The sequence below is a fragment of the Maylandia zebra genome, linkage group LG8, assembly GCF_041146795.1.
Source record: "Maylandia zebra isolate NMK-2024a linkage group LG8, Mzebra_GT3a, whole genome shotgun sequence".
NCBI lineage: Eukaryota > Metazoa > Chordata > Actinopteri > Cichliformes > Cichlidae > Maylandia > Maylandia zebra.
Genome location: NC_135174.1, coordinates 12,636,079 through 12,656,543, shown reverse-complemented (window position 1 = coordinate 12,656,543; position 20,465 = coordinate 12,636,079). Strand labels below are relative to the sequence as shown.

At 39.1% G+C, this 20,465-nt stretch overlaps 3 protein-coding genes across 5 annotated transcripts; 2 read left to right on the top strand and 1 right to left on the bottom strand.

Moving 5' to 3' along the window:
- Positions 1-1,041: 1,041 nt before the first annotated feature.
- Positions 1,042-4,494, bottom strand: gnptg (N-acetylglucosamine-1-phosphate transferase subunit gamma). The gene is made up of 11 exons (XM_004562458.3): positions 4,335-4,494; positions 4,192-4,246; positions 4,045-4,112; positions 3,517-3,571; positions 3,299-3,382; positions 3,108-3,201; positions 2,576-2,690; positions 2,422-2,504; positions 1,618-1,746; positions 1,442-1,523; positions 1,042-1,365 (listed from the first exon to the last, which is right to left on the bottom strand). The coding sequence occupies exons 1-11, from the start codon at positions 4,399-4,401 to the stop codon at positions 1,286-1,288; spliced, it is 912 nt and encodes a 303-aa protein (XP_004562515.1). The 5' UTR covers positions 4,402-4,494; the 3' UTR covers positions 1,042-1,285.
- A 38-nt stretch (positions 4,495-4,532) lies between these two features.
- Positions 4,533-11,850, top strand: tsr3 (TSR3 ribosome maturation factor). Its single transcript, XM_004562459.5, has 6 exons — positions 4,533-4,933; positions 5,122-5,332; positions 6,445-6,638; positions 6,744-6,914; positions 11,134-11,188; positions 11,408-11,850. Exons 1-6 carry the CDS (start codon positions 4,813-4,815, stop codon positions 11,544-11,546), a joined length of 891 nt encoding a protein of 296 aa, XP_004562516.1. The 5' UTR covers positions 4,533-4,812; the 3' UTR covers positions 11,547-11,850.
- Positions 11,851-12,109: 259 nt separating this feature from the next.
- pdpk1b (3-phosphoinositide dependent protein kinase 1b) lies at positions 12,110-20,446 on the top strand. 3 transcript variants are annotated; one of them, XR_191470.5, is made up of 15 exons: positions 12,110-12,298; positions 14,427-14,717; positions 14,931-14,973; positions 15,059-15,196; positions 15,292-15,436; positions 15,544-15,641; positions 16,097-16,172; positions 16,256-16,324; positions 16,449-16,545; positions 16,661-16,834; positions 17,044-17,261; positions 17,507-17,564; positions 17,866-18,018; positions 18,131-19,136; positions 20,353-20,446. XR_191470.5 is itself a non-coding variant. In XM_004562456.4 (14 exons), exons 1-14 carry the CDS (start codon positions 12,275-12,277, stop codon positions 18,242-18,244), a joined length of 1,698 nt encoding a protein of 565 aa, XP_004562513.1. In that variant the 5' UTR covers positions 12,110-12,274; the 3' UTR covers positions 18,245-20,446. The 3 variants fall into 3 exon arrangements, 2 of the variants coding, with proteins under 2 accessions (XP_004562513.1, XP_004562514.1); XM_004562456.4 differs by having other exon boundaries at positions 18,131-20,446; XM_004562457.6 differs by lacking the exon at positions 12,110-12,298 and adding an exon at positions 12,749-12,982 and having other exon boundaries at positions 18,131-20,446.
- Positions 20,447-20,465: the final 19 nt, after the last annotated feature.

Below are 20,465 nucleotides of genomic sequence, written 5' to 3'. Positions count from 1 at the left end.
CTGTTTGTAAATCTTTTTTTCAACTCCAGCAAGTAACTCAGAGGTTACTGTTCAACTTTGCCAGTATGGGCAGATCACTTCGGAGAGATGTGAATCCCTCAAAGTCAAACAGATAGCTGGAAGACCTTTTGAGTAACATCTCAGGAATGTTTGTAGCTAAGACATGTTTGTGCACGTCAAGGCCCATAATCAGTGAAGCCACTGAACTGAATAACTTTTCTTTTGCACTCTCCTTGTAATCACAGTAGCAAACACATACCAGACCGCTGGGTTATGTTCTCTACATACATTTTATATTTGCTTATCATCTGGTTTTTGTGACTAACTCAGTAAGTGTGCGGGTGATTAATTTTATCCGCATCTTTCACAGACTATTAATATAGCTGTGTTGTGCGTATCTCAATCGGGCAAAAGTGAAGTCGGAAATGACCGGCTGTTACTTCTTTGAGTGCAGTATGACAGGAACATGTGTTTGAGTCTTAATATAGGACACAAACACAGAGGAAGGAAACAAAGTCAATATCTAGCCTAGCTGTGATGACTTCATTTCCTATACAAATGCACCCAAATACAACACAAAGACATAAATGCTTTTCAGCCACTTTATATATATATGGACGATGTTTTTCGGTTACTTGCATATGCATGAACAAAAAAATTTACTCCTCATTTTATTATATCTTGTCAGGATATTGAAATATGCAAACATGGAAATGCAGAGTAAAAGGCAAAAACAGTCTGAGCTTGAAAATCAATATTTTGTGTGACTACCTTTACTCTTCAACACAATCTGAACTCCTTAAGTCTGTGTGTTAAGTAGTGTTCAGGAATAGTTCTCCAGACTGCCTTTTTGAAGAGTAGCTGTCTGACAGCCACCCTTCTACCTTTGTCCATTTCTGTTGAGGCTTCAGTGAACAGTAGGTGCTTCTTAGATTCTATGTCAGGTTGGCTGGATATTTTCCCCTCATGTCTTACGGACATGACGTTCTGCTGTCGATTTATTGTTTTAGGCTTAACAGACAAACAAAACTGGACTGTAAACATTTTCAAAGCTCATTTTATTTCTCATGCACGATGGTGCCTTTTCATAGTCTTGGAGAGCTCAGTGATGAATCCTCGACAAAAAAAAGAAATTACCCACTCTCAGCTACGCTTGCAAAATTTTATTCTGCAGTACCAACAGCCTGAGCTCTACCAGTGTTGTCCGGTTACTTTATGCGTCTCTCTGATGCTGATCAACAAACTCCGCTCAGGTGCTTTGGCTCGTTTTTGCTCCAGGTAATCTTCACTGAACATCAATGAGTCCGTTGTCTCCTCTTAAGTGTTGATCCTTAACCGTCACGCTCACTGTACCTTTTGCGTCATCTGTCACATATAGGGGGAAAAAATCATTCATATAAACTGTACGAGACTTAAATGAGTGAAGACTGACTTCACTCACTTGTCTCAGAAGTAAAAGGAATGTTATGTTGAGTAAGAAGAGCTCGCAATCTCTCAGTCTCTTCTCTCAGTTTTTGGTAGTCCTGTAGAAAAAATATACCAAAAAAAACACTATTGAGCTTGTATTGTGATTTTGTTGTAATGTTAGAAGAGATACTACTTTGAAAGGTTACATACCGCTTTACATTTCTCTAAAGAGTTTTGCCTTGCTGAATCAGCTGCTGCCTCTTGAACCTTGACTTTTACTTTCCGACTCTTCAGCAGTCCGGCGTCCTCAAAAATATCCTTTAAGAGATTGTTGTATCCCTGGAGCACATGTACAAAGTGTAAACATAACCATTCCACGAATAATTAAAATGTACATAACAAAGGACACCTTGAAATGTGTGTACCATAACAGAGCTCAATCAGAGGTGTCTGATTTTCAGCTACAATAACTGTACATAAAAGATGGACACAAAGCTGTAAACAGACCGTTTTCGGTGTTGTCATATTTTTGACGTTTTGAAAACTCATGTGATGAATGAGGAAACTGAAGGATGCTGCATGATAATATGGGTGCACTTGTGAATCACAAGTATGCTGTTTTATGTTCATTTTCACTCTAATAGACATGCTAACACATACTGTACTCAACAAAATTTGAGTACAGTATGTGTTAAGCAGCTGAGAAGATGAACTAATCTGGAAGGTGTTTACTGATAATGTAAATCAAGTGAGCAGTAGACTTATTTTCTCCTAGACGTCTGTACAACTGGACGTCTTTTTGCAAACAGGTGACTCGCCCCCTGGTGGCCATTAAAAAGAATGCAGCTTTAAAGCGCTTGAATTTTAGCTTCACTAAGTCTATTGTTTATATCCACTATATTTTCTGCATCTACATTTCATCATCTCACAGGTGGCATAAACTGACATAGATGAAAAGCATAGAGGAAGCAAGTCATTCTGCAGTATTTGTTTACCTACCAAACTGGCCCTCACCTGTTCAGTTATAAGTCCTTCATAGCGAGCCTGCTCCGCTTCATCCCATTCCTTCTGTAGCTCCTCTTTCAGAGTTGGATACACTTTAAAAGAGCACAGAATTTATAAGTAACCCTATCCCCATTGGCATGAAAGTAAGTCCTGCTTAACTTACCTAAAAGAGAATGTGGATGGCAAACAAGGGGGGTCTCAAAGGTTAGCGAGTACACACAGGTACTGGGCTCTGAGACTTGAGCGAGCTTGCTTCTTGTGCTGCAGACCAGAATCACCTGCAGATCCACGACAAGAAAGAAAGAAAACACAATTTCTTATTCATGTTGCTGAGTAAGAAAGTAATTCCCAGTTCCACATATTTATTCTTAGACTCTAGTCGAGATCTCCACTGACTGAAACAGCTCCCTTCCCCCACTCACTCTAAGCCACTTTTGTTCCAATTGATTGACCCCCGTAAAAGGCAGGTCTGAACAGCAAGTTAATATATGGCAGAAAACAAGGAAAAGCATAACTTTAAGGGCTGATGGGATGATTTGCTAGTTGTCTTTGACTCGGTTTGGCACTAGTTGTTATGTTTACATGCACAATACATTCAAGCAGTAATTAGCATTGCAAAGTGTTGGCCTCATATTCAAGACGGGGCCCAAAATCTTGTCAGTGGATTACCAGGAGGATTTTAAAGGTTTAGATACCTTTGTTTCTCTGTTTCTGTTTCCACAAGTGTCGCCGTCTCTCATCCACATGCTGGTGAAAGTGTTGTTTGCCATTTCCCACTCTTGCCAGATCCTGCAAGGACCAAACACAAACCTGACTCCCACAAGAAGCCAACAGCTTGCTTCACACATTTACATCTAGTTTGTGTTTTGTTTCTGGAGCTTCTTACCCCAAGATCCCACTGTAGGCATTCCACCTAAATGTTTGCTCATGCTGAGTGACGTTGTGAAATGGACAGAATTCATATTTATACCTGCAAAGTGAGGACAACATGCTATTGTTTGTTTTGTATTTTCCAGACGCTCAGATCCAACATGTAATAAGCTAATGGTCTGCACTGTGGAGATATGGTGGAATATACTACTGTGTGACAGGTTAAATACATACGTCGACTCCGTGAGACTGAAGCACTTTCCAGCAAGCTGATGAAGGTGCACTGGGCCTTAAGGAGGAAATCATTGCTCATATGATGAGACAGAAAATCTAAAGGACCCTTTAGTCAACATTTAGAACATTTTACATATACTTTAATGAATTGAGGCTTTAAATCAGGATTAAGTGGGCTGAAGCAGTGAAACTCCCTCTTTTGTCAGTGTAAAGAAATCTAATAAAACATTTAATCCCTGAAATGTCACAATATAAGAAAAAAGAAGTGCAAAGATAAAGAAATGCTGCTGTAGCAAACAAAAGAAATCTGTCAGCGTGACTCTTTGGGCTTAAATTGTGAGAAATAAATGTCAGAAATGCCAGAAAAAAAGTTCTGGTAGTTCATCGCCTTGAGTGTACTACAACTATAAGACAAAGGTTTTGCTATGGTATGAATGGAGGAAAACTCATGAAATACACTTATAAGTCAGAAATCTACGCCTCCTTTCCTCTTTATGTTTAAATATTTAAATGATGAGTTTGTTTTACCAGACACTGGAGCTGGGGTCACTTTAGGTTGCAGTCTGCTGCCCTGAGCCACAAAAGGGTTGTTCAGCCTGGACACAAAGTAGATCCATTAGCAGCAGGCCAAAGTCAACAAAACTGCACAATGTGAACTTATTTTGCTTCACGTACCCAAATGTGTTTGGCTCTTCGACTATCTTCATTTTACCGGCGGATCCATAGTTAACTGCATTAAAAACAAGCCGAGATCAGACACACGAGCTCTGTTTAGATTAAAATCTCTGAATGAAGCTGCGCAGTAAAGCTGTACTTACTGAACAGATACACGCAGACAAAACACAAACTTATTAAATGAGCTACTCGGTAACTGAAACAACGCATTATTATTTACGTTATGAAGGCGTTAAAGTGTTACTTTTCTGTCTACATTTCCTCTTTTGCTCGTTCCGGTCAGGTGACACGCCACGTGATCAAAATAAGCCGTGAGCATGCGTGTTTTTCATATGGGACTGCGACGTGCTTACCACGATACGAAGCCAATCAAGCTAGGTTATACTTCATATGAAAGTGTTTCCGGATGAAAGGAGACTACTACTAGTTTGTGATAAAGTCTTGAAAGTTGCTTATGTCTAATTCCTATTGCAAATAAGAAGTTTTTGCGTCTCTTTTTTTGGGCAGTTCTCTTTGTTAGACGAAACTGTTGTCAGCAGGATAGCCAGATAGCTTAAGTCATACTTCTTGGTCAGTTCATTGCAGTGACAGTCTGACAGTGACAGTTAACTAACTAGCAGCATGGGACGAAAAAAGCAGGGAAAGTTTGTCCGTCCTGACAACAAGGGCAAAGACAAACGTCACAAAATGAAAGGGAAATCTTTAGAGGCCTTTACAGAAGAAATGCACACTGCTTTGGAAGGTAGTGTATTGATTATTTCTAATGCAAAAATGTTTAACATGTTGGCTGTAAGGCATGCTATTTACATTAGCGTCAGCATCATGAAATGCTGTTTACACTAGGAAAAAGTGCCCATTGCTCAGGACTGATAACACTCGATATGGTGTAAACTCTTGAGAGATCTGAGATTGTGAACTTTCTCTCCTCAGCAAGTCTTCACAGGGAGGAAGGAGCAGAGGCCCCTCAGGTGAAGCTTCCTTGCCCACTTGCCATGTGGGAGTTGGGTCACTGCGATCCCAAACGTTGTACTGGCAGAAAGTTGGTGAGGAAGGGCTTTGTACGCAACCTGAGACTCAATCAGAGATTCAACGGGCTCATACTGAGTCCAATGGGCACGAAGTATGTGACGCCAGCAGACAGGTTTGTTCAGCTGTTTCCTCTGTACTTCAGCCAATGAAATCAAAGAATCTGTAGCCATAGACCACCTCATATAACTATTTATATACACATTTTGATGCACACCTGTTTAGTTACTCATTAACAAGTGTTCTCAGGGTGAAAATGTTTTTTTGATGCCAGTGTTCAGAGTAACAACAGTAGGTGAAATAAACACGCGTTAGGACCATGAAATACAAAAGAACATCTATTAAAATACAATGTGGACTCTTGAAGTAAATTAGATACGGCAGCAGAAGACCACACTGGGTCAGCTAAGAACAGGAAACTGAGGCAACAATTCACACAAGTTCATCAAAACTGAACAAAAGTTTTTGGAAAAATGTTGCCTGATCTGATGAGTCTCGATTTCTGCTGACACATTTGGATGGTAAACAACACAAAAACATGGATCCATCCTGCCTTGTATCAGCAAGTCCAGCTGCTGCTGCTGGTGTAAATGTGTGGAAATATTTTGTCGGCACACTTTGGACCCTAGAGTACCAACAGAGTAGTGTTTTAGCACCACAGACTACTTGAGTTTTGTTTCTGATGATTTCCATCCCTTTATGGCCACAGTGTACCCATCTCATGGTAGCTGCTTCCATCATCTAAGCCTGGTTTCTTGACTGTAGTAAAATGACAGCTTCAATTGCCAGATCTCAATCCAGAAGTTTTGAATCATGGATGTATATCTACAACAACTGTTATATTCTGTCATGTCGATATGGACCAAAATCTCTGAGGAACAAGGTTTCAAACTCCTTGTTGAATCTATTCCATGAAGAATTAAGCTAGTTGGGAAGGCAAAAGGGGTACAACCCAGGACTAGCAAAGTGTACTTAATAAAGTGTCCCCTGAGTGTAAAGGCCCTCCTTTTAGGTTTATTACTTGATTATTTACTCCATGTAGAGCTTGATCTTAAAGATCAGGCATATTAAAAACTTGAGACATTCCAATGCATTGTTATATTAAAACAAATGTTACTATATCAAAGTGTTTTGTTGGTTATGAAAATTAAATAAATTCTATAATTTGTGTCACTGTTGTGATGCAATCCAAAGCGATTTTTTTCTCTCCATGTTTTGTCTGCACAGAGAGATTGTGGCCAACAATGGGCTCGCAGTGATTGATTGCTCCTGGGCCAAACTGGAGGAGACACCCTTCAATAAGATGGTTGGAAGTCATCCCAGGTTACTGCCGTACCTCGTAGCTGCGAACCCTGTAAATTATGGCAAGCCTTGCAAGTTGTCCTGCGTTGAAGCTTTTGCTGCCACGTTCTGCATCGTAGGTAAGGGTTTAGGTTTAGTTATTCAGGAATACCGCAGCAACTGCTTTTTGTGTCTTGTTTTGGTTATGGCAGTTAAACTGTGACATATTGTTTCTGATATTGCAGGTTTTGAGGAACTGGCATTGCTCTTATTGAAGAAATTTAAATGGGGGACAACGTTTCTGGAGCTCAATAAAGTCCTGCTTGGCCGCTACGCTGCTTGTCAGTCGGAAGAAGAGCTCCTTGGTGTAGAGAAAGAGTTTCTCACTTCTAAACCAGAGGAAGAGGAGGAGTTTGGTAAATAACCTGGGGTTCTACGCAGTGTCTGGGTTTGTGTAGCAGTGGAGGTAGAGGGTCACTGTGTTTTGGTTCAACCTCTTTCTTATTTTAGCTGTAGTTTGGCTTCACGTACAAGTAGTGGCTCTTAAATAAATCACATTTATTGGACTTTAAGAGCTTTCAGATGACAGTTTCCAGTTTTAGTAACTGTTAAGTTTTAGTCGCATTTTTGTATCTTTGTAACTGTTGCAAGAACAATAAAAAAAAAACATATAGCATATGAAACATACAATAACAAGGCAAACACTGGGTGTTGCGATAGCAACAATATAACAATAAATAACAATATAACAATTTGGAAAAAATATGTAAATGATTTAGTGCAAAATGAGACCTGCTGTAGTGCAGTTAAAAGTGGGCATGGATCATCAGTGTTTGCATTAGCTCCTACTACAAAGTAGTGATTTTTTTCTGGCAAAGAAACTTTTGATTGTCTTTTGGGGTTACTGGTAAAACATTAGCTGTGTTAACTAGGGGTGCAACGATATTCGTATCGATATTGAACCGTTCGATACAGTGCTTTCGGTTCGGTACGCATATGTATCGAACAATACAACATTTGTAATTTCTTTTATAAATTTTCCTTCTGACGATGCTGTCTGTGTTGAGCGCTCAGTGAATCTGTGTTCGACTACTCCGCCTAGGCTGCACTGTCGAGCGCAGATCCACTGAGCGCTCAACACAGACAGCATAGTCAGAAGGAAGAGCGCAGGGCAAGCTAGCGAGACAGAAGTTAAGCTCTACTTGCAACAGGCAAATTGAACCTCATTCAGATCTGGCGTTTGGAATTATTTTGGTTTTCATGTGACGTATGACCCTGAAGGTAAGCGAGTCATGGACTAAAGTAAAACAGTATGTTGGATGTGCCATGCAATGCTCAATTACATTGGTGTGAACTAGTGTGTTAGCGCAGTTAGCTCGTTAACGTGTTGGCCGTCTAGCCCCATGCACGGAGTGATCGGCGGTAGCTCGTTAACGGAGATTTGCCGTGTTGTGGCGTTAAGGTCATTTCAACGATATTAACCTGAAAGCACTAGTGGGAACACAACGAATATGACTGCACGTTTACGCCGACATCATCCTAGTGCAAAGACAAAAACAACAAGCATGCTACTAACTTTAGCCGAGTCATTTAGACAGCTGTTAGCACATGATTCTCCTTATGCTGCTGAGAATATAGCCCAGAAGAAGCGGATAGTATAGCTTTTATTTTGGAAAGAGACATTTCTCTGTAATAAACTCTCTTTTCCAAAGATGAGTGATTCCTCAATCAGATACAGGGCTCGCAATATCGCTAGCCCGACGTCCCGGAGCTAGCGATTTTTTTCAGTCGGGCTACCAAAATCTTTCTCTTCCCTGCCCGTCGGGCTATTGTAGGAAAAATATATGTCAATGCTTTTGCATTCTTTCAGAAATGTAGCTGGGTAATTATGTCATTGGCATCGATGAGCCACTGTCAATATGTGACATATTGAAGTCGCGTTTGAATTTGCGCTTGTTTTTTTGCTTTCACTTTGCAATCGTGCGAACTGTGTATAGAGAGCGACAGCACTGATCTGTGAGTGATGATAATTTGTGCACCAATTCCTCTGACATCGTCTTATTAATCGTTAGCTTACTATGCAAACATGACAAGTGAAATCTCCCGCAGCTTACACATGTGAGAGGTTGATCGCACAGAGAATCGCTGAGCTTATGTGAGTGCATGTGTAAAAGCATTTCAGTTCTGCTGAGCCAAATAAGACAGGTCAGGGTGAAGAAGTGACAGCCAAAGAAAAGCTTACCACAAAACGGAGAAGTTATGACAAATCAGACTATAAGGCAAAAAGAAAGTGCAGCTTTATGGTTTCATGGACAAAATAATTTCTGTGGCTGCAATATGACGAGCTAAATAACCAGGGCTGCACATAAGTGGTCCGCAGGTGCGCATTCGCTGTCAAAATAAAAAACACGCACAAGGGTTAGGGTTAAATTTAAAAACTGTACTTTTGAGTTAAAATATATATTTATAATTTTAATAAATGACAAATTAAAAATGCATGAACATTTTTTTGTATCGAAAAAATATCGAACCGTGACACCAAAGTATCGAACCGAACCGTGAATTTTGTGTATCGTTGCACCCCTAGTGTTAACCCTAAAACACTAAAACAGAACGCAGAAATCACACAGCAGCAAAGCAGAAAAGAAAGAAAACAAAGAGGCTGAAACAAGAAAATAAGACTAAAGCAGGAAGTTGTGTTGAAGTGGCTAGCTGTTGCATCACTTTAGATTTCCTAATAACAAATACAAACTAGAAAAAAATGACTTCGAAGGTAATTAGTTCTTGAAGGACCTCCTGAGTGCAAAAATCTTGAGCCACTCATGAGTGTTTCATATTTTGCGTAGAAAATGCAACGTAGGTGCAGTGATTTATTCAGACACATGCAAACAAATATGGAAATATAGCGTATAAGGCTAATACTATTCTAATGAGGTTGAAATTGAATATTTGATGTGACCACATTTATTCATCAACACAGCCTGAACTATTTCTGACTAGATTTCTGGTCCTTTTCTTTAAGTAGTCTTCATAAATGGTTCTCCAGGCTTCTTGAAGGACATTCATTCTTGGATGTTGGCTGCCTTTAGTTCTGTTCTCTGTCAAGAAGATCCCATACTGCTTCAGTAATGTTGAGGCCCAGGCTCTGGGGAGGCCGATCCATGACTGATAGTGTTCAACTGTCTGTTTTTCTATCCAGTTATGCTATTACTGCACTGGCAGTGTGTTTGCTGAAAAATTGAAGGCGTTGCCAGTTAGATGCTTTCCACATGGTGGTATCACCAGATAGTGGATGAAAATTTGAATGTACATTCTTAAGTGTGTAAATTTTGGCGAGATACATTTTCCCAGCACCTCCTGAACTTCTCTGTATATAATGATGATGATTTGAATCAAAAATGTAAAATATTTTAATACTCCATTTTTTTCAGTCCAGTACTTCTTGTTTTCCTTCTTTAAAAATGGATTCTTGACATGGATTCCATTCATCTGACAGCATTGCTGATGAAGCAGTAGAAGGATCTTTCTTTAAAACATGACTTCCAGATGTTTCCGTTTACTGTAGGTAGTATCTTTAGGCCTGCCACTTTCTCTTGTCTTCCATTTGTCTAGTTTCTTCAAATTCTTTAAGGACATATGAAGACCATTTCGAGATGTGCCAAGGTTTTAGCTAAAAGCTCTTTGGGAATCACCTTGTTGGTGTAAAAATACTATTTCATGCTTGTTAAGCTGTTATCTTTGGGATTTTCATAAATTCAACAAAATAAATGAGAACAAATGATGTGTTTTTGTAACAAGAAAGTGCCTAAAGATACAAATTAAAGTTGGTTCTTGGCTTAATTTTCTGCAGTGTAGAAACAACAAAGGTCATCTCTTGAGTTGGGTCCCTTTGTGTGCTTGATTAATTCACGAGTCTGTGTTAAGTGGCTTGGTGGTCAGGTATTGGACTGGATTGAAAATGAGTGAAAAAGCAGCCACTATCCAAAGACAAACTTTGAAAGAGGTTCAGAGAGCCTGGAGAACTATTGCTTGAAACCACTTTGGAAGCAAATATTAAGAAATTAGGGATTTTTGCACAGTATTGTTGGTCATAATCAACTGTTTGATTCAAATGTATTTTTATTTTGGAAAGGTTCACTTTAGAAATGGCTTAATCTGAGTAATTGCTAATGAATAATTAGAATAATTTTTATAGTTTCTTGTTGTGACTCACATTTGCTAAATTGTCACGGGGAAACCAGTGTTCTCATATTTGTTTATAAGATATAAAACTCGTATTATTCTTAAGACTTTAAAGACACTTAGTAATGAATATTCCAAGGGGAAATAAATGTCATTACGAACTGTTTTATCTGATTGATTATTCTGTGGACATTGATATAACTGTTCCTTGCATTGTTTCCTTGCCTTGTAATCAGGCTGCCTTGTTGTTTCTTTTTCCTTTCCTTATTGGATTTTGACTCATTTAATTTTGCTTGCATCTCTGAACACATCTGGCTGTGATTAGGAAGTCAGTATCCAGGCTGATTGTCTGGAAATGTCTAGAATCTGGATGTGTATTTTTGTTGCTGAGTGACCTGTAGTGCTGAATTAACTGCCCTCGTAATGAAAGCTACACATCTGTTTTGTTCATAGATCCATTTGATGTTAACTCTGGAGTAGAATGCATGAATCTCAACAGACGTCAGTGGTAAGTATTCATCTAGCATTCACGTATCTATTACAATAATTGAATAAATGTACCAAGAAAACTTTGGTTATATTTGACTTTATATAAGTTAGTTCTCTTAGTGGTGATGTTTATATGGCATAAAAATTACCAGCATAATTTTAAAAATGGCAAGAATTCTCTTAAAATAGGCTTTAACGATTTGTTTCCTATGTTTACTGGGTTCATTTTTGTGTTTAGTGCACCTGTAGAAGATGACTCCAGTGAGGACACAGACTCCACAGAGGAAGATGACGAAGATGAGGCAGAAGATGAAGAAACGGAAAGCAATGAGGAGACAAAAACAAGCTCACATGACCATGATGAAGAGGAGGATTGAATCAAAGACTTTACACTAAATTATATTTCAACCTTGGGTTCTTTTAATACACGACTGTTTTAAAATGCTCAAAAAATATTTTGGCACATATGAATGGTTATGTTTTGTTTTGTTTGCTTATATGTCTACGTAAATTAATGAACTTTGATGCATGTCAACTAAATAGAAATAAAATAAGGGTGTTTATTATTATTATTATTATTATTATTATTATTATTATTATTATTATTACTGACATTTACACATTATATTCTTGGTTTATTGACAAAACATTTATTGGATTAAACTTGTTTGTTGAAATATACTTGGTTGCCACAGTTTCAGTTTCACACAAAGCGTTTTATGGATATTGGTCATTTTTGTCAGTTTGGGTATTTAGGAGTGCTTCTTCACTTAAGTTTAGTTACACTTGAATAAAAAAAGACCTGTAGATCCTTCTTACTGCCATATATTCAAAGTTAGTCTAAAACGGGAGTTTGTAGGCCACGTCTACTGCGGTATTTGAATATCCACAACTGCTACCGCCTGACTCCGGCCCTATCAGTAAGATGAAGTTCAGTAGGTTGTTAATGTGGCGAGGGGGCGGACACAGCGGGACTCTCCTCTGCTGTCCTGCGGTAACATTGTTGTGGAACGACGTCACAGCTCGAAAATGAAGGCGCAGAGGCAGCCATTACTGGAGCTTCTCTAATTATTTTATTCCAAATAAATACTCGCTGAAAACTCTCATGGCAAGAGCTACAAGTCAGGTGGTAAGTGTTACAACTTTGCCGTGAATACCAGCTCGAAGCCGGTGCTCAAAATGGTCAGTGTAGAGGCTTTGTGGGGATAAATAGTTACGTCGGGCCTTCATTTGAAGAGCAGTGCTAGCTGCAGGAGATCGCTTAGCCTTACGACTCACTAGCAGCTTGCTAGTTTGCTAATGTTGGCTATCGCAACACGCAGTGTTTGCCTTGTTAATTTGGATCGTCAAATCTCACACAGTATTCATGAGTCACACTTTCTCGACTTATTTGGGCCTTTTGAAACGCTTACCAGTACACGATAATAGTTACACGGGACACATGAGCGTTTTCCTCTACCAGTAACTATTGGCTATTGATAGCTTAACAGGTTCGCGCTTTCGATATCCCCGTTTGCTAGCAGGCTAGCATTAGCATTATTGCGTTCTTCCATTGGTTAGCATATATTTTGAAGGAAAGCGTTGTGCTACTCGAGTGTCAACTTTCAAATCTTCATATAAACGGCAGGAAACTAACTTTGAACACGATTAAGTGACGTTTCTTGAAAATGCCACACGGTTTTGAAGTTGCTTGTGTTGCCTGATTTGCTAACGTTAGCTAATTGACTGTTGGCGTTAAGTTTGTAACTCACTGTCAGCGATGGCCGGCATTATTTGACAAGCCAGCAGGAGCTAACATTAGCTTGTTAGCAAGGTAAGTTCGCACAGGGCGGTTGTTTCACGACTTCCCAGAGTTAGGAAAACGTTATTCGGCGTTTTCCTCCAACCATTACATGCCTGACCAATAGCAGTGACTCAGTAGGTAGTTATATGGCTAGCTGAAATAGGCCGGAATAGGCAGCTAAAATAATGGCCACACCTTGGTTTTGAATGAGAAAAAGCTAGGCCAACTGAACTAATTAAACGTAAACTGAACTGCCAGATAAACTACACACTCATTGTTCGGGTAATTCAATGTGTTTCTATATAAATGACACCGGTACCGGGAATTTTTAGGAAGCACTATCTTTAAGTTTTAAACAGGCAGTTTGTGTGCCTCATCTGCCATGTCAGTTTGATTATGTACACATAGATGGTGTGAGTTCAGCGCAGTTTGTCTCAAGTATCACTGTCATATGAAAAATTAACTTTGACATAGTTTTTACAGCCTGAACACAGGTGGGTGGGACCACCAGGCTCAGAAGTGGCTCCTTAAGCAGTTCCTTCTTATCACTGTTAGACTTTGGTCTACAAGTGGTCTCACTTGTAGTAGTATGTTTAGGTTATTGTAATTTACAGAACTATAAGCAACAATAATTTTAAGCCAGCAGCCTGTAAAGTGCTTCGTGTAATATGTGAGTACATTGCTTTCTCTTCATGTGTCATATGTATACTTTGTGAAAGAGATTTAAGATTCAGGATTAATTATTATCATAACACAACGCAAGGTTGCACAACAAAATTCTACATGGAGTTCCTTCATGCTAATAAAGAACTGCATAGCAATGTAGATATAGCTATCATTAAAAAAATAATTAATTAATTTAGTTAATTTTCATGATGGAGTGCAATGAGAAAGTTCAGAGATTTCAAAGCATATGAAAGAAAATTCTTCAAAGTGTTGTTTACACCAGTGGGAACTTTCAGGTGTCAGTAGACTGAGAAGACTGTGGTTGTGGTGGGTAACTTCTTTTAGTTTCATCTATGTAAACATCTCAACTCACCTTTGTCACTGGTGCCGGTGATGTTCTAGGAAGCTCATGTTTTTCAGTAATTAAGTTTAGCTGCTTTTGTCGTGTGTTCTTTGGGCCATCTAATCTGTATTTTGACAACTAATAACCGCATCAATTACTAAATCCATCGCAGACTGATGGAAAAACCTGAAATTCCTCATTTAAGTGATAGTTTAAAGTGCTGAATAACAAAACACATTTTCTTTATGCATTCATTTTTATTGAAAACGTTATTGAAAAGTTAAATTGTTACTATTTTATCCTTATATTTTTGTCGTCACTGTTATGTTCAATCCAGTAATAGTTCAGATGGATATACAGTCCCTTAGCTTTCTCAAGTAAAGAGCCTTTCCACATGTGAATTGTTATTTACCTGTGTCACCCTGCTTAATAACAAATTCTTTATGGTCTCTCTTTTTCTTACAGTATGATGTTGTGCCCATTCAGCCCAGCGTTGTCATCTGTTCCTGCTCGCATCCATCAATGGTAAGAAACCACCCTGACTCCTGCTCGCCAATTGCAATCCCAGGCGCAAGCAGCAGCCACGGCCCCAGCATGGAGGGCGCAGCCTCACAGGCTTGTGCTGTAGGAGCATCTGCTAGCAGCCAGGCCCCACAGCTCTGCACACAGCCAGCCGTCCAGGCTTCTCAGCCACGCAAAAAGAGGCCAGAGGACTTTAAATTTGGCAAGATACTGGGAGAGGGCTCCTTCTCAACGGTATGTAACTTACATTCCACTTAGCTTTTGAAATGTGCCGAGGAAGATGTTGCTACATGCTAGCGTTATTTTGATTAATGTACTTGGATGAGTCATGCTGAGTTAATTTTAGGTGAAGTGACAAGTAAGCCCAAGGAAATATTATTATTTTCCCTCAACATCTGACTGGTTGGTTACATGCCATATCATCTCACTGTTGTTTCTTATGCTTAGGTTGTCCTGGCAAGAGAGCAGGCAACAGGGAAAGAATATGCAAGTAAGTAATAACGTATAATGAGTTGGACTAAAATGAAAAAGTTGCTGGGTTTACGTCTACTAATATTCTCTTTTCTCTCCTTTAGTTAAGATTTTAGAGAAACGCCATATTGTGAAGGAGAACAAAACCCAGTATGTGAAACGAGAGAGGGATTTGATGTCAAGTCTTGATCACCCGTTCTTTGTCAAACTCTACTTCACATTTCAAGATGATGAGAAGCTGTGTATCCTTTTAACAAATTCAGTCTATCAAGGCCTATTTCCTAACACGTGTTTTACTGTTTTGTTTAAGAAGTTTTCCTTAACCAGTCTGTCTTAGATTTTGGTCTTAGTTATGCTAAGAACGGTGAGCTCCTGAAATACATTCGCAAAATTGGTTCATTTGATGAGACCTGCACTAGATTCTACTCAGCTGAAATAGTTTGTTCTCTAGAATACCTACACAATAAGGGGATAATACACAGGTAAGACAACACCCTTTGTTTTGTCCTTTTTGCAAGTTTTGCTATAAAAATTTCACTTGCTGTTAAGCGTTTGTTTTTGCTCACAATTTTTATTGTTTTAATTTCAGAGATCTGAAACCAGAAAATATTCTTCTGAGTGAAGAGATGCACATTCAGATAACAGATTTTGGAACAGCAAAACAGTTACCATCAGACAGTAAACAAGGTATAATCACAGTGCTGATTTTCTTTATGCTCCTTGTGGCAAAGTATGACCAGCATAAATATAGTCTTAACTGACCTCAAGGGACTGAGCATAAGTTTCAGAAATCTGCTGTTATTAATATCACTGAGTGAATCCAATATATTGACAAAGTTCACTTGTTCATGCTACTAACAGACTTATAGCTAACTTGGGTAACTGCCCCTGCTTTTGCTTTGACTGTAGAAAGCAGTTGACGGTTACACATCAGCTTTGTTCTGTGGTTTGATTATGGCTGAAAGCAATGCAATCTTTGTAGCTGGTGAAGTAACTTGCAAGCTTGTCACCTATGTTAGATTACAATCTTTTTGCACAGTAGAAAAGCATTTAATACATGCTGCATAGAACATGTTTAAGAAAGGAGAACTTGTCTTTTTACCCTTTTGTTTGTTTGTTTGTTTGGGGGGTTTTTTTGGCAGCGAGAGCAAACTCGTTTGTTGGAACAGCGCAGTATGTGTCTCCAGAGCTACTAACAGAGAAATCAGCCTGCAAGAGGTAATGAGATTTTTATTAGGTTTTTCAGCTCAGGGTGGGCATCATTCCTGCAATTTTATAACTGTTTACTTTTTAATTTTTAGCTCTGACCTGTGGGCCTTGGGATGTATTATCTATCAGCTGGTGGCTGGTTTACCACCATTCAGAGCTGGGTAAGAACTACTGTGTTTACAAAACTCAATTTTTCTTAATTGTTTTTTTCAAGTGCAAAAAATCTGAACCAAACACACCAATGTTCACTAGTTACACTTTTTCTTTTCTCTTTAATTGCTGTAGAAATGAGTACCTGATATTCCAGAAAATAATAAAGCTGGAGTATGAATTCCCAGAGAAATTCTTCCCCAAAGCTAAGGATCTTGTTGAACGGCTTTTGGTATGTCATTGCATATCACAATAACACATTTCAACCTCCTTTGGTAATAATTTGGAAATAAGTTAATCAGTTACCTGTTTAGAAGTTGGCTATTTACGTTTTATTTAAATTTCAGTCATTGGACCCAACCAAGCGGCTTGGCTGTGAAGAGATGGGAGGGTACGAACCACTGAAGCAGCACCCCTTCTTTGACACCATCTCCTGGAGTGACCTTCACCTACAGACACCTCCCAAGCTCACACCCTACCTGCCAGCAATGTCTGAAGATGATGAGGACTGCTATGGAAATGTAAGATATTTTACTTTACTATGGTAACAGTCTTGGTATGTTTTTTTTTTTGTTTGTTTTGGTCTGTTGTTTGCTCATTCAAAGAGAGCATCAGGTTTGAGACCTTGTTGAAGCTTAGAGATTCATCCAAACTGTAAACAAGTCATAAATTATCAGCATAACATCAATGCACCTTTCATAACGAGACACTGTCTCTTTATGACTCTCAGTACGATGACCTCCTGAGCCAGTTCAGCAACATGCAGGTGGCCCCGTCCAGCTCATCACACTCCCTGTCGCCACATGACTCGACGCCGCCGCAGAGGTCCAGCAGCAACATTGAGCAGTATATCCACGACCTGGACAACAACTCCTTTGAGCTGGACCTGCAGTTCACTGAAGAAGAGAAGCAGTTATTGCTGGATAAACAGACCACTGGAAACCCCTGGTAACCCCTTCCATCTCTCCATCCCTGTTAAAATGTCTGTGTCATGTGCTGTTCTTTGTTGGATGTATATCAAAACCAATTTTGAATCAATGTCTTTCTTGTATCCTGGAAATATTTTTCACTGCACTGGAAACCGTAAGAGATTTTTGGTGAATGATTTAGAAATGTGGATTAACAGTTAGTTATGTTACTTTGTTTTTAAAAAATTGTGTAGTTACCATTTGCGTTTTTGTGTATCAACACAGGCACCAGTTTGTGGAGAATAACCTAATCCTGAAAATGGGCCCAGTGGATAAACGAAAGGTGTGTGTGTGTGTGTGTGTGAATTCTACAGCATATATTTGAATCCTTAATATTACTTTATTGCATTGTTTCAGTATTTAAAAAAAGACATATTTTAGTACTTTACACTATTCTGCCAGCTAGACTCTGTGGAGTTTTCCAGTTTGAGTTGGCTACAGATCAGTGAAGTCACTTCCCTTTGCTTTTCACTGCTGTCAAATGGGAAGTAAAGGGGAATTCCCTGTTGTACTGTGCAAAAGTGTCACTGGCCTCGTAGCCCCCTCTGTTGGTGAAGCAATGAGATGTTTGCATTCCTTTGCAGGGTCTGTTCGCCCGACGGAGACAGCTGCTTCTCACTGAAGGACCACACCTGTACTACGTGGATCCTGTCAACAGGGTCCTGAAGGGGGAGATTCCTTGGTCCTTAGAGTTACGCCCCGAGGCCAAGAACTTCAAAACCTTCTTTGTTCACACGGTACACAATTATTGATTTGTGATGCCTTTTTGACAGATCTTAATATTTTCCTTCAGTTTTATATAAAATAAATTAAAAAAATATGTAAATGTTTTTCCTATGATGTTTGCAGCCTAACCGGACATACTATTTGATGGACCCCAGCGGGAATGCAGACAGATGGTGTAAGAAGATCCAGGAAGTGTGGAGAAAGATCTATCAAAGGCACCAAAACCCTGGCCTATAGGAGCACAGGTTCACCCTGTGCCCACTCCTCTTTAGCTCTGAGGCCAATCACTGAGCAGAGTAACACCCTCTTTAGTGCCCTTCATCACCGCAATGTAAACAAACTCTTAGAGACGCTGGCATCTAGACCTTGTTTGTTTTCCTGAGTAGAACCATGGGAAAAATACAACTTTGGATTTAGGGTTGCTTTGCTTGTTCTTTGTGCTCTCTGTGAGGCTTCTATTGCATTTTTCCATGTATGGATGATAAGACTTCCACCATGCACATCTGCTTTTTGTACATTCTGCGGGGGTGGGCAAGGGGGGGAGGAGGACAAGCTTTGTCTTGTAGAGTGACAAGTTGGGTACCGCTGCGACTATCTCAAACGCAAGGACTGGTTTCCTGCTTCGATGATGACACAAAATCTTGCTTTTGTGGACCAGCGCCTCTCATGATATCTTTATTAAACCATATCCTAATCCTACATTGTATGTGCAAGCTGTAGTCAAGCCCCACTTTTAGTGCATATACTCTATAGATACTGTAAAATGGTTCAGTCTCACACGTTTACCAAACTCAGATCCTCTCTATTTTTGTCAGAACCCAAATATTTCCCTCGGTATTTGAGTTGTTTTTTTTTTAGTCTCTCGGTACTTTGCTTATTGCAGTTAAGGTCTCTATATAATAATGCAGAGTGCCGGTCTGCAGTGAGACGTGGGTCTGAACCAGTCTCTGTATAAGTATGAGCCTTCCATAGCCGAGGATGTTTTGCTAACAGGGGGGTGGGTAAACATGCCACTAGCTTGTACTTCCTAATCATAACTTGCTTATCTTTCCTGCATGGCCAGTTTTTGTAGCTCAGCCTTGTCCGCTTCTCTCCTAGGGCACTGGAGATAAAGTTTATTCAAGTAAAGGTGGGTATTTTTGACTGCATTGGAAACCATAGAGACTATTGTTGAATGATTTGGTTGTTCTGTACCATTCACTGGCTATTTCTTTTGTGGTGTGAGTTCTTAATTTTTTTTATTTTTCTTTGGGTTTTTTTATTTGGTGGAATAGTTCACTCATCTTCAGTATGCCCTATTCAAAACAAAATCTTATGTGCTGACCACCCCATGCTGAACAGAAAACCACCATCATCAACAGAGATGCATACACATACTATCATTTTCAGAAGCAATCACAGTAAAGCTGTTGTCCCTGGACAATATGGCAAAACTGCCTCATTGGGCTCATTGGCCTATTTTTAACTTTTTTTTTTTTAATTTTTTTTTTCATTCTGATGTTTGGCCCAATAGAAATTAAACCGATTGATTTAACTTGTGCTCTTGTTTTAGAAATATGTATTATCATAATGCTTTTAATTTTTTTTGTCATAGTACCTTACGGTCTTTCCAAAGGTCCTCTTCCTTCAGCTGAGTCTGTATGTGCAGTGTGTGACTGGGGACCCTCTGGCCCAGGGCCAGATGTGGTTGGATGTCAGTCAAAGAATATCTATCTCATCCAAATAACCGATGAAATTGCTGTATCTGTCTATAAAGTTGAGGAAGCACGAGAAGTGTTTTCCCTTCTAGTTAGAAAAATTGTTTGAATCAAGTCGATGGCAGTCGGTTACATTGTATGTAGAAGCTCTACCTGGCTTGTAACTGACTAGAACTGTGATGTACAGATGATGTATTATTAAAATCTGAAGCAAGTAATGCAATGATATTAGGATACAGTTTTTGTATTTTTATTCTTGTATAAGGTTATTTGATGGCTATTGTTTAGCCTATAGTTCATTCTGTGTTATTTAAATTCTAATATATGAATCATATTTGGATTGAAGTCATGTTCAGGGGCCATGTTGTGTATGTATTGAGATGTAAAGCCTTTGAATGTGAATAATTATTGTAAACTATAATATTTTACAGCTTTTTTCTTACTATATCATACATTTTCTATTTGCTCAGTGATTTAATCATATTCTGATAATTTAATGAATCTGTTCATTCTCTCTGATTATTTGTGCGCTAGGTCAGTAGATGTTGAATGATGAATTTTCCACTTAATGCTTGGTAGTCCAGTAATTAAAGCATGTAGGGATTTAGGCATACCAATAAAGCCATGTGTCCTGTCTTCTGTCAACAGCCTGGGTCATGACAGTCAAGAAACCGCATCATTCAGTGGCAATGGCATCTCACATTTTGCAGCATGTAAATAAAGTACCGGCTCATTATCACTGTTTTTGTGTCCTGAAAATT

Excerpts from the sequence above, each read along its gene's own strand:
- pdpk1b (XM_004562456.4), top strand. The coding sequence starts at position 12,275 with ATGGCAAGAGCTACAAGTCAGGTG. Across the intron at positions 14,974-15,058 it reads AACAGGGAAAGAATATGCAA|TTAAGATTTTAGAGAAACGC; the intron begins GTAAGTAATAAC and ends TCTCTCCTTTAG. Across the intron at positions 16,546-16,660 it reads ATCTTGTTGAACGGCTTTTG|TCATTGGACCCAACCAAGCG; the intron begins GTATGTCATTGC and ends TTTAAATTTCAG.
- tsr3 (XM_004562459.5), top strand. The coding sequence starts at position 4,813 with ATGGGACGAAAAAAGCAGGGAAAGTTTGTCCGTCCTGACAACAAGGGC. Across the intron at positions 4,934-5,121 it reads AATGCACACTGCTTTGGAAG|CAAGTCTTCACAGGGAGGAA; the intron begins GTAGTGTATTGA and ends TTCTCTCCTCAG. Across the intron at positions 5,333-6,444 it reads TATGTGACGCCAGCAGACAG|AGAGATTGTGGCCAACAATG; the intron begins GTTTGTTCAGCT and ends TTGTCTGCACAG.
- gnptg (XM_004562458.3), bottom strand. The coding sequence starts at position 4,401 with ATGCGTTGTTTCAGTTACCGAGTAGCTCATTTAATAAGTTTGTGTTTT. Across the intron at positions 3,202-3,298 it reads GCCTACAGTGGGATCTTGGG|GATCTGGCAAGAGTGGGAAA; the intron begins GTAAGAAGCTCC and ends TGGTCCTTGCAG. Across the intron at positions 2,505-2,575 it reads CCATCCACATTCTCTTTTAG|TGTATCCAACTCTGAAAGAG; the intron begins GTAAGTTAAGCA and ends GCTCTTTTAAAG.